We start from the raw sequence: 16,867 nt of genomic DNA, 5'->3' as shown, positions 1-16,867 counted from the left end.
GGAAGGCCTGAGGCGGAAGGATCGCCAGAGCCCAGCAGGCGAGGCTGCGGTGGCCGGGAGCAGCCACTGCACTCCAGTCTGGGCACCGAGTGTGACTCTAACTCAAAAAAAAAGAGAGAGAGAGACTGCGTTCTATATGTTAAGCATTCCTTCTGCCTTTATTGATATACACAAAAATAACATGACAATTTAAAACATACAAGCAGCCTCCCTGCTTTCAAGGTTGACTTTCAGAATTACTTTTCAGAACTATCATATCATTGCCATGTTTAATTTGATTTTTTTCTTCATTTGCTATTTATTGAACTTTTGTGACATGGATGTCTACTATTATATTTAATTTTCTTTCCATCTTTATTCATTTTGCTTTTCCATGCTGATTTAGTTCATCATTCCCCTGCATATTCTTTTCCTGCTGCTACCCAGAGAAATCAGCCCCTGCGCCCTGAAAGCTTCCTTTTCCGAGCAGGTGTTAGGGCAGAAACAAATAAAGGTATGTGGTGATGATTCTGAAAGGCGAGGACAGGCTGAGTGGGGGATGTGTTTGTACCCAATGACACAGCTGTTACTTACTTTCAAACTTCTACACTGAGCTATCGCCTTGGCAAGAGCTTTTTTTGGTTTGTTCTGAAGAACCACCTCTACCTTCTTAGAAGTCATTACTAAAAATAAAGTAAGAGCCAGGCCCCTCGCTCTATCGCCCAGGCTGGAGTGCAGTGGTATGGTCATAGCTCGCTTCAGCCTTAAACTCCTGGTCTCAAGTGATCTTCCCACCTTAAACTCCGGAGTAGCTTGGACTATAGCCACACACCACCACACTCAGCTCATTTTTAAAAAATTTGTAGAAACAGAGTCTTGCTGTGTTACCCAGGCTGGTCTTGAACTCCTGGCCACAAGCCATTCTTTTGCCTTGACCTTGCAAAGCACTCAGGTTATAGATGTGAGCTCACACCCTTGGCCTAGGCAAAAGATTTAAACTCTGCATGTGTCTGTGATTTCATAGAAGGTGAATAAGGAGAATTTTGTTTGGATTTGATATTTCGTTTTGTTTTGAGACAGGGTCTTGCTATATTGTCTAGGGTGGTCTCAAACTCCTAGGCTCAACCAATCCTCCTGCCTCCTTCTCCAGAATAGCTAGGATTACAGGTATGTACCAGTACACTCAGCTGAATTTCTTTTGATTAGAAAGTTTTTTACTACTACCTAAAGGCAGGTCATAGAGTGTGTGAACTAATAAAATACTCTTTCAGCCAGGTACCGTGGCTCACGCCTGTAATCTAGCACTTTGGGAGGCGGAGGTGAGAGGATTGCTGAGCCCAGGGGTTCGAGACCAGCCTGGGCAGCTCAACAGGACCTCGTCTCTACAATAAATCAAAAAATTAGCCGGACACGTTTGCATATATTTGTGGTTCCAGCTACATGGAAGGCTAAGGCGGAAGGATCACTGGAGCCCAGCGGGTCGATGCTGAGGTGCTTCTGCACTCCAGCCAGGGCAACGGAGTGACTCCAACTCAAAAAAAAAAAAAAAATCAGTATTTTTTTAAAAATCTACTTACAGTCTCAGGTTCTGGCCAGCACAGTAGCTCATGCCTGTAATCCTTTGGGAGGCAGAGGTGGAGGCGGGAGGATTGCCCAAGCCCAGGGGTTCGAGACCAGTCTGGGCAACTTGGCGAGACCTTGTCTACAGTAAATATTAAAAAATGAGTGGGGCGTGGTAGCTCACTCCTGTAGTTCCAGCTACTTGGAAGGCTGAGGCAGAAGGATCACCTGAGCCCAGCAGGTGGAGGCTGCGGTGGCCAATAGCATGCCACTGCACTCCAGCCTGAGTGACAGAGTAAGATACCTACTCAAAAAAAAAGTCTCATGTTCTTTTAGTTAGTAATGACAAAGTCTACCTTGTTCCCAAAGGAGAAATTATCTGGGAATGAAACAAACCTTTCAAGTGAAAAATAACTGCTTTCGATGTTATCAGCAGATCACTCAGTAAGATTTAAAAATCAAACCAGAGAGGCACTGCTAGTGAGAGTGTAAATTAGCATGGGAAATTACATTGCCAATCGGCCCTCCATATGCCTGGGTTCTGCATCCATGGATTCAACCACAGATAGAAAATATTCAGAAAAAATAAACAAACAAAATACAATAAAGAAGTATTACAAATTTTAAAATATAGCATAGCAACTATTTATATAGCTTTTACATTGTATTAGGTATTACAAATAATCTAGACATGATTTAAGGTTCAGTATATGGGAGGATGTATGTAGGCTATATACAAATATTACTTCATTTTATATAAAGCACTTGAACATCCATGAAGTTCGATGGAGGGGTGTCTTGGAACCAAGTCTTCCACAGACACTGAGGGATAACTGTATACATGTGACTGGTAGTTTACTTTCAGAAACATGCACATGTGTATACCAAAAGATATATACAGAAATATTCATAGCAGCATTATTCCTAATAGCCCCAAACTGAATGTCATCAATAGAGCGAATAAATTAATTGTGGTATAATGAGTAAGTCTCATGAACATAACATTGTTCAAAAGAAGACAGACATAAAATAATAGATAAACATGGTTTAATTTATAGAAAGTTCAAAAGTGAACAAAACTAATCTATTAATTAGAACCTTTGGGTACCAGTGGACAAGAAGCATGAGAGGGACTTCTGAGTATTGGTCATGTTCATTTATAGATTTGATTGTGGTCACTTTGTGGGGATAATTTATTGAGCACTGCTTATGATTTGTGTAATTTTCTGTATACATGTCTTTATCAGTAAAAACGTTTTTAAATGGATATAATCAAACAAAAGTAGCTGAGTTAAATGAGTAATAGACATACATAGTTTTTTATACTGTTCTCCCTATTATTATATATATTTAAAATTTTTCATAATAAAAATATTTTTTAAAAAGTCGATCCAGAAAGTAAAAGTGGTGACCAGACAGATCTCAGTATTTTCCTGTCTATCTCAATATACTACTTTTCTAGGTCATGGTTCACCACTTCTTCAGTCTTCTGCATCTACCACTGATTCTACAGATTCCATAACAAGGCAGAATTCAAGACAGAGAGAAGAAGAACTGGAATTAATAGATCAATTACGGAAAGTATGTACATTACCTTTGAATTATATTTGTTCAGTGATACTGCTGTAGTTCACAATCATGCAATCACTTCCTCATTTGACATAGAATTTTTAACATAATCAACAAGTACTCATTGTCTGTTGTATTTTGTGATGAAAGTAAAAGAAATTTTGCTACTAAGAAAATGCTTGTCAACCATTTACTTAGAAAGTAAGATGGCTTAGCCAAGTATGGTGGCTCACGCCTACAGTCACAGCCCTTTGGGAGGCCGAGGTGAGAGGATTGCCTGAGCTCACAGGTTTGAGACCAGCCTGGGCAACTAGGCAAGACCTCATTCTTACAGTAAAGCAAGGATTTAGCTGGGCGGGTTGGTGCATACCTGTAGTTCCAGCTACTTGTAAGACTGAGGTGGAAGGATCACCTGAGCACAACAGGTCGAGGCTGCAGTGGCCGTGAGTGTGCCACTGCCCTCCAACCTGGGTGACAGAGTGAGACTCCTACTTAAAAAAAAGAAAAAAAAAAAGAAAGAAAGTTAGATGGCTTATTCTATAAAGCTCAATTCCATCCTACTCATTTAAAATATTTTTCATTCCTGCCTCATGTTATAAAGAATTATTGTAAGAATATATGTGTGTACACATATACAGATAAATATCACATTTACACAAATACAGTTAGAGACTGGCTACTGATTTTATTTTGGAACTGAAAGATAACTGAGGTTTTTTTGTTTGTTTTTTGGGCCAGATTCACTCTGTTGCCCAGACTGTAGTGCAGTGCCATGAGCATGGCTCACCATAGCCTCAACCTCCTAAGCTCAGGAAGATTCTTCCATGTCAGCCTCCCAAGTAGCTGGGACTACTTGAATCTTTTTTTAGAGATGAGGTTTTGCTATGCTGCCCAGTCTGGTCTTGAACTCCTGGGCTCAAGCAGTCTTCCCACTTCGGCCTCCCAAAGTGCTGGAATTACAGGTGTCAGCCACCGTGCGTGAGTAAGTTGTTTTTTTGTTGTTGTTTCTTTCTTTTTTGAGTTGGAGTCTCACTCTGTCGCCCATACTGGAGTGCAGTGGCCGCTCCCGGCCACCGCAGCCTCAATCTGCTGGGCTCCGGCGATCCTTCCGCCTCAGCCTTCCAAGTAGCCGGAATTACAGGCAAGCGCTACCACGCCCGACTGATTTTTTGATTTATTGTAGAGATGAGGTCTCGCTGCCCAGGCGGGTCTCGAACCCACGGGCTCAGGCAATCCACTCACCTCAGCCTCCCAAAGGTGCGGGATTACAGGCTGAGCCACCAAGCCCGGCTAAGTTGTTTTTTTTAATCAGGAAATTATAAATGAATTTTTGTTACATTTTACACCACTGTGGCCCAGCTGCCGTACATATAGAATCAACAAGTGTCCATTGTTTCTTCAATTATTAACTTAAGACAGAAGGATGGAATATAGTGGTACTTGTTTCCTTTTTATCTTGATTTCTAATTAAATATATTTTATTGTTAACTCCCTTGTGTCTTATGTGTCAGTCACTCTCCTATTAATATGTTATGCTTTTTTTGTTCATTCAGCATATTGAGTACCGGTTGAAAGTGTCTCTGCCTTGTGATCTTGGAGCTGCTCTGACTGATGGTGTAGTTCTTTGCCATTTGGCCAATCATGTGCGACCTCGATCTGTCCCGAGCATTCATGTTCCCTCGCCAGCTGTAGTAAGTTTATAATGCTAAAAAACAGTGACTATTCATCAGACACTACTGTGCTGGAGATTAGGGACACAGATATGAAGAGTCCAGTCCCTGCCTTCCTGCTCTCACTTCTACCAGAGAAAAAATAAACATGTATACCACTGACAGTGGAGTGATGTCATAAGAGAGGCGTGTAAGAGATGTGCTGCATGGATGTGGAAAGGGACCACTTAACTCTGCCTAGAGCTCAGGGAAGCCTTCCCAAAGGAAGTAAAATTTGAACTAATTCTTGAAGTGTAAGTAGGAAGTTGAAAGCAGTCCTGAAAGTGAGGAATGCGTTCTGAGTACAATATTTCTAGATTCAAAAGGTAAAGAAGATTGTGGCTTGTTCAAGGAATTTTTCAGTTATTCAAAATGAATCATGCACAGGATTGTGGTTATGAATGTCAGGGTGAAGCTAGAGAGATAAGCAAGGGGCCACTTTACAAGGCCTTACAAGAACCATGTCAAGTAGTTAGAAGTTTATCTTAGTATAAACAATGAGACAACACTGGAAGTATTGAAGGAGGGGAATACCATGATTATACTGGAGTTTAGAATGATGAATCTAGCTGCTAAATGAGAAATGGAGAGATTAGACATAGCAACACTAGAAGAAAGATGTCCAAGTTGGGCATGATGGCTCATACCTGTTAACTCAGCTACTTGGGAAGCTGAGGCAGGAGGATCCCTTGAGTACAAGAGTTTGAGAACCCCTTGGGTGATATAGTAAGACCCCCATATATAAAAGAAGCAAAAAACAAAAACAAAAAAGAAAGATGCCCAATTAAGAGGCTATTGTATTATTCCAGGCTAGAAAAGTTAACATGACTGAATTAGGGCAATGAAAGGAAAGATTTTTTTCAGAGGTAGATTTGACATGATCTAGTGACCAACCTCAGGTAGAAGATGAGGGAGAATACACATTCAAGATAACTAACAAGGTTCTCTGGACCCACTGGTCAGGTCTGGACATCAGTCTCAGGATGGCAACCCACAAATGAAAGAACAGGCATTGGGTTGGATCCCCTTCTTTTTTCCTTCAAATTTTGATTATGAATATTTTTTAAACCTTCAGAAATGTTGAAAGAGTCACACAATGAACACTTTGAGCATCTCCACCTATAGCTGCCATTTCTTGCATGTGTCATACTTGCTTTATCTATCTATATTTGTGTGTGTATGTTAACTGCACCATTTAAAACTGCAGGTATTATGTACTTGGCCCCTAAATATTTCAGAGAATTGTCCTAGGCCACCTTGCTCTGGCCCATATCCTGAAGCTAATGCCTGACTGATACAGGCTGAGCGCTCCGACCTCAAGGAGGGAGAGTTGTGCAGTGCTCACTTCTGAGCTCCCTATGGGGCCAGGCTGACGCTAAGGAGATCGCTGTGAGCCCTTAGCAGCTGGCAGAGCGGGGGTAAGGATGGATGATGGATGTTCAGGTTAGGCAAAGGGACACCAGGTGAGGCAACAGCAGCATCCACCACGAGTTACATCCTACTTTTCCCAGTTGCTCTAAGATTAGCTTTCATAGCTGCTTTCCCTCCTCTTTCCACCCTCCCCGCCCACTGCCCTAGCATACACACACACACAACCAGGATATCATCAAGGGCCCACATTGCATTTGATTGTTGTGATACCCTCTTTTGAGTGGAAACTGCGTTTACAACATGCTTAGCAATGTTTTACCTTTTCTAAAGTTTGCCCTCATCCTATTTTCTGGCCATTGGTTGTTATTTAGCAGGCAGTTCCTGGTACAGATTCTTTACTCATATCGCAGTTGTGTCGTGGCCTATAGATTGCTACTTCTGCACATTCCATCTTGCTACTTCTCCACATGTACATCCTTTATCCCTTCCAGGGACCTTATAATCTTCTAAGAATTTCCTTGTTCCTGGCCTGGTGCAGTGGCTTATACCTATAATCCCAGCACTTTGGGAGGCAGAGACGAGAGGATTACCTGAGCTCAGAGGTTCAAAACCAGCCTGAGCAATATGGTGAGACCTCATCTCTACAATAAATGAAAAAATTAGCCGGGCATAGTGGTATATGCCTGTAATTCCAGCTACTTGGAAGGCTGAGGCAGAAGGGCCACCTGAGCCCAGCATGTCAACGCTGCGGAGGCCATGAACATGCCGCTGTACTTTAGCTTGGGCAACAGAGAGATTCCAGCTCAAAAAAAAAAAAAAAAAGAATTTCCTTGTTACCAAAGCCCCAAGGGTCTTATATGGCCCTTTCCCATCTTGCACATCCAAAACCAGAATCATGCATTTGTTTTGATGGCAAATAGGTAGCCTGTTTATATTCAGTGACCTCAGAAAACAGGCATCCAGTTTTCTAGAAAAGGCAGAGAGGAGTAATAGCACTAACAAAGTCAGCTGTACTCCCAGACTTGAAAGACTTGGTTTTAGTCCTAGAGGTGATGATTGAGAGAACAGAAATCGTGGTGGACCTTTTTGGATGTTTTTACATTTGAAGTTTGAAAATGATCCTTACTTTCCTTCCATCCCGCTTGTTGTCTTTATCTTCTGTGACAGAGCCCGTCCTAGCCGAGTCTCTTTTGAGCCCAAATGACAATTCTTTCAACCACTATCATTCATGTATCTTGTTTCCTCTCTTCTTGTGACAGAGGATTCTGTTACTTCTTTGTAGGAAACTCAAGTATTTACAAGTGAAACTTTTTTTCCCTAGGAATGATGTAGGCTTCTTCTATCTGCTTATCATTGTAAAAACTCTAGGTCAGACTCCCTGCCAATGTTTGGCTTTCATGCTTTCTGCTTGAACATATTGAAAACCAACCAATAACTGTACAGTTGACTTTGTTAATCTATCTGGAAAATGGGATTAATAATTCTTTCCTTCCTTCCTTCCTTCCTTCCTTCCTTCCTTCCTTCCTTCCTTCCTTCCTTCTTTCTTTTTTTTTTTTTTTTTTTTGTCAGAGTCTCACTCTGTTACCCAGGCTGGAGTGTAGTGGCACGCACACAACCATGACAGCCTCAAACTGCTAGGCTCAGGCAATCCTTCCACTGCAGCCTTTCAAGTAGCTGGAACTACAGGTGTGTGCCACCATGCCCGGCTAATTTTTTGATTTACTGTAGAGGTGAGGTCTCACCAAGTTGCCCAGTCTGGTCTTGAACCCTTGGGCTCAGGCAATCCTCTCACCTCGGCCTCCCAAAATGCTGGGATTACAGGCATGAACCACCACGCCTGGCAGCATTTTTTTCTTACATTATATTCTATGATAACCCACAAGATGAAAAACTTTATTGAAACTTTAGATCATGTGATGCAGCTCTATTTCTAATCATTAGAGATGTTTACAGAAAAAACAAGTTTATTAGTTAGGAATTGGGGGCATTTCATGTGGGAAATTTTCACCCTTTGGAAAATAAATTTTTTAACCCAATATTTTAAAACTCAAATGTTTTTAAGAATTTAAATGTTGCCATTTGGTGGAAATGTGATTCATCCAGTTATTTTGGAAGGGGTCCCCTCTCACAGTATATTCATGAAGAAAGGCCCGTTTATTTTAAGTTATCTTCTTTAAGAAAGGCTGAAAGGGAGTAAGCCAAGTGTTGTGGTTATAGTTCATTGATGAGCTGTGGGTAATTAACTGTTTTTGCTATTCCTGCAAATTTTCTTTAGTGTATAGTGTTTTAAGATGGGGAAAACATGTAAAAACTATTCCTCTCCAGATTTTTGTACTTAGCACTTTCTTTACAAGATCAAAACCAAGTCTAACATGGGACCTGACAAACTACCACCCAGGGCCAGCACCTGTTTTCTCTTTCTGTATTGGAGCACAGTCACACTTGTCTGCATATTGTCTGTGTATGCTTTCACGCTCCTAGCAGAATTGAGTAGTTGCAACAGGTCCTTATCGTCCTTATGGTCCTTGTTATCAGGTCCTTAAGAAAAAGTGGTCAGGCGCAGTGGCTCACGCCTATAATCCCAGGACTTTGAGAGGCTGAGGTGAGAGGATTGCTGGAGCCCTCAGGTTCGAGACCATTCTGGGCAATTTGGCGAGCTCTAGTCTCTACAATAAATAAAAAAATTAGCCGGGCATGGTGGCGCATGCCTAGAGTTCCAACTACTTGGAAGGCTGAGGCAGAAGGATTGCCTGAGCCCAGCTGGTCAAGGCTGCGGTGGCCGTGAGTGTGCCACTACCCTCCAGACTAGGTGACAGAGTGAGACTCCAACTAAAAAAGAAAAAAAAAAGTGTACTAACCCCCTAGCCTACAGCATTGTGAGTATATGAAGCAATTGGCAGGAGTGATTTTAAAGTTAGCAAATTTTTTAAAAACTTTGCTAGTAACACTATATTTTTCTTATTTCCTTTTCTTATTGCAGCCTAAATTAACAATGGCAAAATGCAGACGAAATGTGGAGAATTTCTTAGAAGCTTGCAGAAAAATTGGTGTACCTCAGGTAGTAAAATTAATTTTTGTTACCTAACTATACTTTCATATTGTCTTAAAATTTCAGAAATGCAAATCTCCAAAATCTTATAGGAATAGCTCTGGACTAACCTGATCATTACTAACATGATTTGATTTTTTAATAAGAGTCAGTCAATATATTGCTTTTGAACAGTTTTCCTTAACTATTCCCAAGGACAATACAAAGAAATAATGAACATCTAAGTTTAAATTTAAATAATTATATTATGATAAGACATTAATCTAAAATAATTATTTTCCTAAACTTCCCCTTTGCTGTTTGACTTGTATCTAACTATATAGGCAACCAAATCTATCCTTCAAAATAAGTACACCTTAAATTGAGAGTGCATTTGCTTTAATACTTTTTAAAATGTGTTAATTTTGGTCTGGGCATGGTGGCTAACACCTGTAATCCCAGCACTTGGGGAGCCAAGACAAAAGGATCACTTGAACCGAGGAGTTCTAGACCAGCCTGGGCAACATGGTGAGACCTTGTCTCTACAAAAGATAGAAAAATAAAAAAAAAATTAGCTGGGCATGGTGGTGTGTGCCTGTAGTCCCAGCTCCTTGGTAGGCTGAGGAAAGTATATTCCTTCAGCCCAGTAGTTCAAAGACGTCAGTGAGTCATGATTGTTTCACTGTACTCCAGTCTGGGCGACAAGAGTGGGACCCTGACTCAAAAAAATTTTTTAATTTTGAAGTAATTTTTTTATTTTTTGAGTTGGAGTCTCACTCTGTTGCCCAGGGTAGAGTGCAGTGACACACTCATGGCCACTGCAGCCTCGACCTGCTGGGCGCAGGCGATCCTTCCACCTTAGCCTTCCAAGTAGCTGGAACTACAGGTGCGCACTTACCACACCTGGCTAATTTTTTGGTTTATTAATGTTAATAATTATTGGCAGCCTACCAGTGACTTTAGACTTACAGAAATATTTCAAAAATAGCACAGAAAGGCCAGAAGCGGTAGCTCATACCTATAATCTCAGCACTTTGGGAAGCCAAGATGAAAGGATCACTTGAGGCCAGGAGTTCAAGACCAATATGAGCAACTTAGGGAGACCCCATCTCTACAAAAAGTTTTTTAAAATTAGCCAGGCACAGTGACTCACGCCTATAGGCTCAGCTACTCAGGAGGCTGAGGCAGGAGGATTACTTGAGCTCAGGAGTTTGAGGTTGCGGTGAATTGTGATCACATCACTGGACTCCCAGCCTGGGCGACAGAGTGAGACCCTGTCTCTTTAAAAAAGAAAGAAAGGGAGGAAGGAAGAAAAAATGAATTAGGCTGCACCCTTAAGATTAATGTACTTAACAGATGACAATAGAAATTATTAAGTTGAGGCTGGTCATGGTGGCACACTCCTTCAATCCCAGTCTTTGGGAAGCTGAAGCGGGAGGATCACTTGAGGCCAGGATTTAAGACTAGCCTAGGTAACACAGCAAGACCCTGTCTCTAAAAAATAATAATAATAAATTTTAAAATTAGCACAGAGCATTCCTGTGTGTACTTCACTCAACTTCCCCTAATGCAAACACCTAATATAAACATAGTACAGTTATCCAAGCTAAGTAACACTAGCACAATACTCTTAACTAAATGGCAGGCTTTATTCAGAGTTGACCAGCTTTTCCACTAAGCTATAATTCTTTAGAGTTTCGCATACAGGAGAACATTTCTAAACTCTTGTCCTGCTGCTAGGATTTATTTGCCTTCAGGTCCCTCAGTTATAATGTGATCAGCCTTTAATATTATAAATCATTACACCTTATTTATAGATGTGATTAAGGGAAATGAACTTGATATATACCTCTTATTCAGTGACTTTTCCTAAAAAACAATTGTATTATGCCAATTAAGCATTGTACTGTTAAGAAGTAGTATATTTAATGACATGGTGTATAAAAATTTAAAGAACTAAACAACTTGGTACCATGTGATACTTTTTTCATTAACCACAACCGTTACAATTCTTGTTATCATGTTCTGTCCAGTCTGCAACAACAAAAACATGACCCTCTTCCATCACCTTCTTAATGAACCCTCAGTCACTCAGGATTGGCCCATGCTCATCAACAATCCACTGTTTCTCTCAAAGTCAAGCCCTTGTTCCTGTAGCTGTCAGGACAGTGATGCTCTTTACCTGGTTCACCAAACCTCTTTCCAACTGACCAGGAATGGAAAAGGCCACAGCCTCACTTGCCGAGTGAGCAGCCTTTCACATGTTACAAGGTGGAAGAGAAAGAGCCCATCTCCCTAGAGCATCTGTATTCATCTGCATGAATTCCCATGATTGTTTCTCTCCTTTTATTAAGTAGATCGTTATTCTGCTACTTAACTTTTTTACTTTGCTAGTTTTTCTTTTTCTTACCTGAGTTATAAATGAACTGAAAGTAGTAGTTAGCAAAGACCTTTTATTTCTGTGAGCAAATTCAAAGCAAGTTTTTCATGTCATTGTTTTATAAAAGCTCATCATCTTTTAGAACAAACCCTTTTTAAGCATTTTAAGAGAGCATTTAGTATGGTTTCTAAAGAAATAACATGCGTTTTCTCCATATTAGTAAGCATGTTCTAATAGTCACCCATGCACATTAGCAGTCGGTCCTTCTCTTCTGTGTACTGAAGTTGTTCCTTAGTTGCAGACATGCCTGGTACTTGCTCTAGTTCCATAAACAATGCCTGGGAACAGAGAGTGTGGCCTGGGTTGGTGCAGAGAATGGGAATCACAGAAAAGTTGAGTGAAGGATCAAAAAGAGGCATGGGAGAACACTCATTCTATCTTATGGATGAAGTGTTGCCCAATTTAAAAAACAAAAATAATAAAAATCAAACTTTAAAAAGAGGCACGCAGAGAGAAGAGTGCTAGAAACAGTCCCACACAAGCAAGACATGCTGACTTGGCCCGTGTCAAAACCTATCAGAAATACTGTTTACCAGCTGTTATAGTCATTGTACCTGTCCACTGGACTTGCAGAATTATCCTCTTTCTCAGATTTAAAGTGCCTGTACTGGAATTCTTTCAGAATGTTCCTGCTGTCAGCAAAATACAAAAACTGTGCCTTAAAACATGTTGAAGTCAGCATTTGCCACACAGGGGTTAACAGTGGATATTATAGGCCCACCCTGTTCCTACCAGAGCTGTGCTGATTGAAGGCAGGTTCAGAGGTAGAAAAAATACAGTTTTAAAAGACTGGATCTTAGCCGGGCTGGGTGGCTCAGCCTGTAATCCTATGCCTTTGAGAGGCTGAGGTGAGTGGATTGCCTGAGCCCCACGGGTTCAAGACCCGCCTGGGCAACTTGGCAAGACCTCATCTCCACAATAAGTCAAAAATTAGCCGGGCGTGGTAGCGCATGCCTGTAATTCCGGCTACTTGGAAGACTGAGGCGGAAGGATCGCCAGAGCCCAGCAGGTCGAGGCTGTGGTGGCCGGGAGCGGCCACTGCACTCCAGTCTGGGCGACAGAGTGAGACTCCAACTCGATAAAAAAAAAAAACAAAAAAGACTAGATCTTTTCCCAGAGTGGTTAGACTGGGGTTCTTGACACATCCTTGCTCCCCCTCCCTTTCCTCTGCCACAAAGAGGAAATGGACATTCCACATAGGCCACCTCTTCCATCTCCCCTTCTGCCTCCACCCACATCTCTACCACAACCATCGCCACCAATTTTAGATGGTTTCCTAGTATGCTGCTACTTCTGCAGAAAAATCAGTTACTTGCCTGGAACAAAGTGAAGGAAAATGGATAAATACACAAACTCAGTCAGGCGCCGCGGCTCAAACCTGTAACCCCAGCACTTTGGGAGGCCGTGGTGAGGGTTTGCCTGAGCCCACGGGTTCCAGAGCAGCCTGAGCAATTTGGCGAGACTTCATCTCTACAATAAATTTAAAAATTAGCCGGGTGTGGTAGCATGAGCCTGTAGTTCCGCATACTTGGAAGGCTGAGGCAGAAGGATTGCCTGAGCCCAGTGGGTTGACGCTGGGGTGGCTATGAGCATGCCACTGCACTCCAGCCTGGATGACAGAGTGAGACTCCAACTCAAAACAAAAAAAATACACAAACTCATAAAACTAGCATTCTCAGGTCCCTCTGCCAAAGGCAGAAAGAAGAAACCCTGCTTCTTCTTCCTTTGTTCGTCCCGACTTCTGGTCATTCTGGCCTTTAAACACTTGCTGTGTTTGACTTCCAAAGAAAATTGGGAATGTAATATTGATCACTTTTAAAAATTAAAACAGAAAACTTAATATTGTCAATATTTATCAGATTCTATACCTGGATATGTATAAAAGTAAATAATTTCCCTTCTCAATGTAACTTTTAAAGTGTTATTAAAGTTAAAATGTGAATGAAATACTAAAGAATAAGGCAACTTATACAAATGTCTGATGAGGTTAGGCATAGGATATTTACTTCATTATGAAGCTGTTAAATGTGTTACATTTTTTTAAAATGTATAATGGGAGATTAAAAATGTATATATGAGTCCAATATCTTATGGCCCAGGGTTATTATGTGTTAAAGAATATTTCCTGTTGTCAAGTCCAATAATGCCTTTATTTAATAGTTTATTGATCTGTGAAGTTGAGGTTTGGATGCTCTGTAAGGCCTCTTACAGCTCTGCATTCATCTGTGCATAACAGTGAACTGGGTTTGGTTGATTTAGACTTGACCTGGTTTGGAGAGGAACCCAAATCATTTGGTACATTTGGCTTGGAGGTAGTAAATTTCCTCTGGTTATCAAGCTTTCTTCATTCTAAGAACCGTCTTGGATTACTGACTGAGTCTGAAAACATCCCTCTCCTCAGCCAGCCCTAGTATTTACCTTGCTTTTTTATCTACTCTTTGTCCATGAACAAGGAAGGATGAATGTTGGGAAAGAGGCCGCTTGATACAGACCTCCTGGCTTCCAGGCCTCACACAGCCCTAAGCTAGTATTCAGTTATGTTTCTTTTGTCTTCAGTGTTCATACCAGTCACCGTCAAGCAAGTTGTATCCTGCTGTTGAGTGGTAAAATCAAGTTCAGCACATAGAAGATGCTTTGTAGTTTTGGTTTTCAGCACTTTATTTTCATTCCTCATAGTAAAAATGTGGGCTATGTATCTCTGAATATGATTGAGATGATCATATTGAATTCTGTACTCATCTGCATTTCTGATCCACTGACTGTGTTTTTCTGTTTTCCTTTCCTGCTTACACTTTGGACAGGACAATCTTTGTTCCCCTTCCGACATCCTTCAGCTAAACCTCAGCGTTAAAAGAACTGTTGAAACACTACTTTCTCTTGGGGCACATTCAGAAGAACCCAGTTTTGTCTGTCTGTCTATCCAGCTTCTGGGTTTTGTGGCATTTTATTGTACTTTAATGTTAACTCTCTGTATGCTTTATTACGGGATCTTTCCCCTCTAGCTGAAAGAGTGCATTCCAGTGATTTTCCACCTCATTCCTGCGCTTGGGCAAGGAGGTTTGTTTCTCTTTCAGAATTATTTACATATGTGCTCCCCCCTACCCCCTCCATTAAAGAGCTAACCAGTAAGGTAGATGAAACCTCATGTGTCCAGATGAGCAGCCCCTCATGTTAGTAAACGTTTACAGTTGCTCACAAAGGTGAAGACCAGCATGTTTTCTCCTGGTCATTCATCCATTCTCCCACCTGGTGCCCTGTGCCTCTTACCTTAAATGCTGAAGCACTTTTACTAATACAGTCCTAGCTTGTTCTTAGAATAGAACTTTTTTTTCCTAAAAGACACAAGACCCCCCGCCTGCCCATTTTCCATGTCTCAGCCCAACAAAAGTGTTGCCATTGTGAGTTGCTGACCCTTTTCAGTAGCTGCTGTTAAGGAAAATAGTTGTGCCTTTTCTGATTTGGGGGGTACCTGGTCACTTAGATCTCTGCATTGATCTGAAATCCTAAATTCTCCCTTCATTGGTAGTCACAGTCCACCTAAGCATTTGCTCCCTGTACTTGGAAGGTGCAAATCTTAATAATGTGAATCTGGTCAGAACATTCAGTTTAAAGATCATGTAGGTTCCCTAGACTGCTATCCTGAGCCCAGCTTATGCATTTAAAAGGCACACAGCAACAGAGGACCTGGAGCTGACTTTTCAGGGGTAGGTATCTGTCTAGATTACCTGTTATGTTTGTTATCCTTAACTGAGAGTCATTTCTAGAATCCTACTTAAAATTGGAATGGATCTAATTTCTAATATAGCCGAATCATCTTATTAGGTGAGCTTGTATTTTATAGGCTATTGGTGAGATTACATCTGAACAGTAGCAGGTGAAGTATTAGGCAGCAGTTTCTGTTCTGTACTCAAGGCAGTGCCTGTCTTTTTCACAATGTTTAGCATACTAGCTGCTGTACATAATGTTTGAAACTACTTTATAATTGCAGTCAGATTCTAGCTCTCTTCAGTAAAGTCTCTGAACATTCAGGAAATCTGAACGCCTCTGAACTCTTAAAACTTGGACAAAATTGGGATAGAGGATGAACTCAAGGATGAAGGGAGATTGCAAGGAGCATAACATCCTGTTGTAGAATTTGCCTCAAGGGTCTCATTGTTTGTTTTTCTTCCATATTAAAGGGGACAGTTATGTTAACACATTAAAAGACTGTTCACTGTTGATGCTGAAACACTGAGCACTGTGGTAATGAAAACTTCAGTATATTAGTGGTGCCTTCATTTGGGAGTTTGGGTTTGTTTTGTTTTTAAGATCCCTCTGAGTCAGTGATCATTCTCAGGGTTTTACAGAGTTTTGTCCCTTTAAAAAATACCTGTTAGCCAGGCATGTTGTCTCATGCCTGTAATCCCAGCACTTTGGGAGGCGGAGGCAAGAAAGTTGCCTGAGTCCAGGAGTTCGAGACCAGCCTGGGCAACTTGGCGAGACCTCATCTCTACAATAAATCAAAAAATTAGCCAGGTGCGGTGGCGCACACCTGTAGTTCCAGCTACTTGGACAGCTGAGGTAGAAGGATCACCTGAGCCCAGCAGATTGAGGCTGTGGTGGCCATGAGCGTGCCACTGCACTCCAGCCTGGGCGACAGAGTGAGACTCTGACTCAAAAAAAAAAAAACTCTTGTTAAAAACACACAGGCCAGGTGCAGTGGCTCATGCCTGTAATCCCAGCACTTTGGGAGGCCGAGATGAAAGGATTGCCTGAGCCCATGGGTTCGAGACCAACCTGGGCAATTTGACGAGACCTCATCTCTACAATAAATCAAAGAATTAGCCAGGCATGATGGTGCATGCCTGTAGTTCCAGCTACTTGGAAGACTGAGGTGAAAAGATCACCTGAACCCAGTAGGTCAAGGCGATGGTGGCCGTGAGCGTGCCACTGCACTCTAGTCTGGGCAACAGAGTGAGACTCCAACTCAAAAAAAAAAAAAAACCAAAACACACACACACACACATGGGCTTTCGAGTGGTTTAGGGATAGTGATTGTGCATTTCCTTGAGAGCACCCAGCATTCCCTCCAAGCCAGCTGGAGGTAAATGTGCATCTAGAAAACACAGGTTGAAAATGTCAGCCGGGCTTGGTGGCTCAGCCTGTAATTCCGCGCCTTTGGGAGGCTGAGGTGAGTGGATTGCCTGAGCCCGCGGGTTCAAGAACCGCCTG

The 16,867-nt window shown here is 41.6% G+C and overlaps 1 protein-coding gene across 11 annotated transcripts in view; it reads left to right on the top strand.

The window, feature by feature from the left end:
- LRCH3 (leucine rich repeats and calponin homology domain containing 3) overlaps positions 1-16,867 on the top strand; it is a 96,761-nt gene that overhangs the window by 76,878 nt on the left and 3,016 nt on the right. For 6 of the 11 annotated variants that reach the window (XM_008063691.1, XM_008063690.1, XM_008063689.1 and 3 more), the window contains 5 exons: positions 386-493; positions 3,002-3,120; positions 4,662-4,799; positions 9,169-9,246; positions 14,458-14,969. In XM_008063691.1, coding sequence (XP_008061882.1) covers positions 386-493; positions 3,002-3,120; positions 4,662-4,799; positions 9,169-9,246; positions 14,458-14,658 — 644 coding nt within the window. In that variant the 3' untranslated portion in view covers positions 14,659-14,969. Of the gene's footprint in view, positions 1-385; positions 494-3,001; positions 3,121-4,661; positions 4,800-9,168; positions 9,247-14,457; positions 14,970-16,867 lie in introns of those variants that run through there. The other 5 variants (XM_008063692.1, XM_021715326.1, XM_021715324.1 and 2 more) reach the window with 2 other exon arrangements.

The sequence above is a fragment of the Carlito syrichta genome, unplaced genomic scaffold (assembly GCF_000164805.1).
Source record: "Carlito syrichta isolate Samal-C Ts95f unplaced genomic scaffold, Tarsius_syrichta-2.0.1 Scaffold306997, whole genome shotgun sequence".
NCBI classification, from domain to species: domain Eukaryota; kingdom Metazoa; phylum Chordata; class Mammalia; order Primates; family Tarsiidae; genus Carlito; species Carlito syrichta.
The sequence above is the reverse complement of the archived record's forward strand: the minus strand, read 5'-3'. Positions and strand labels throughout refer to the sequence as shown.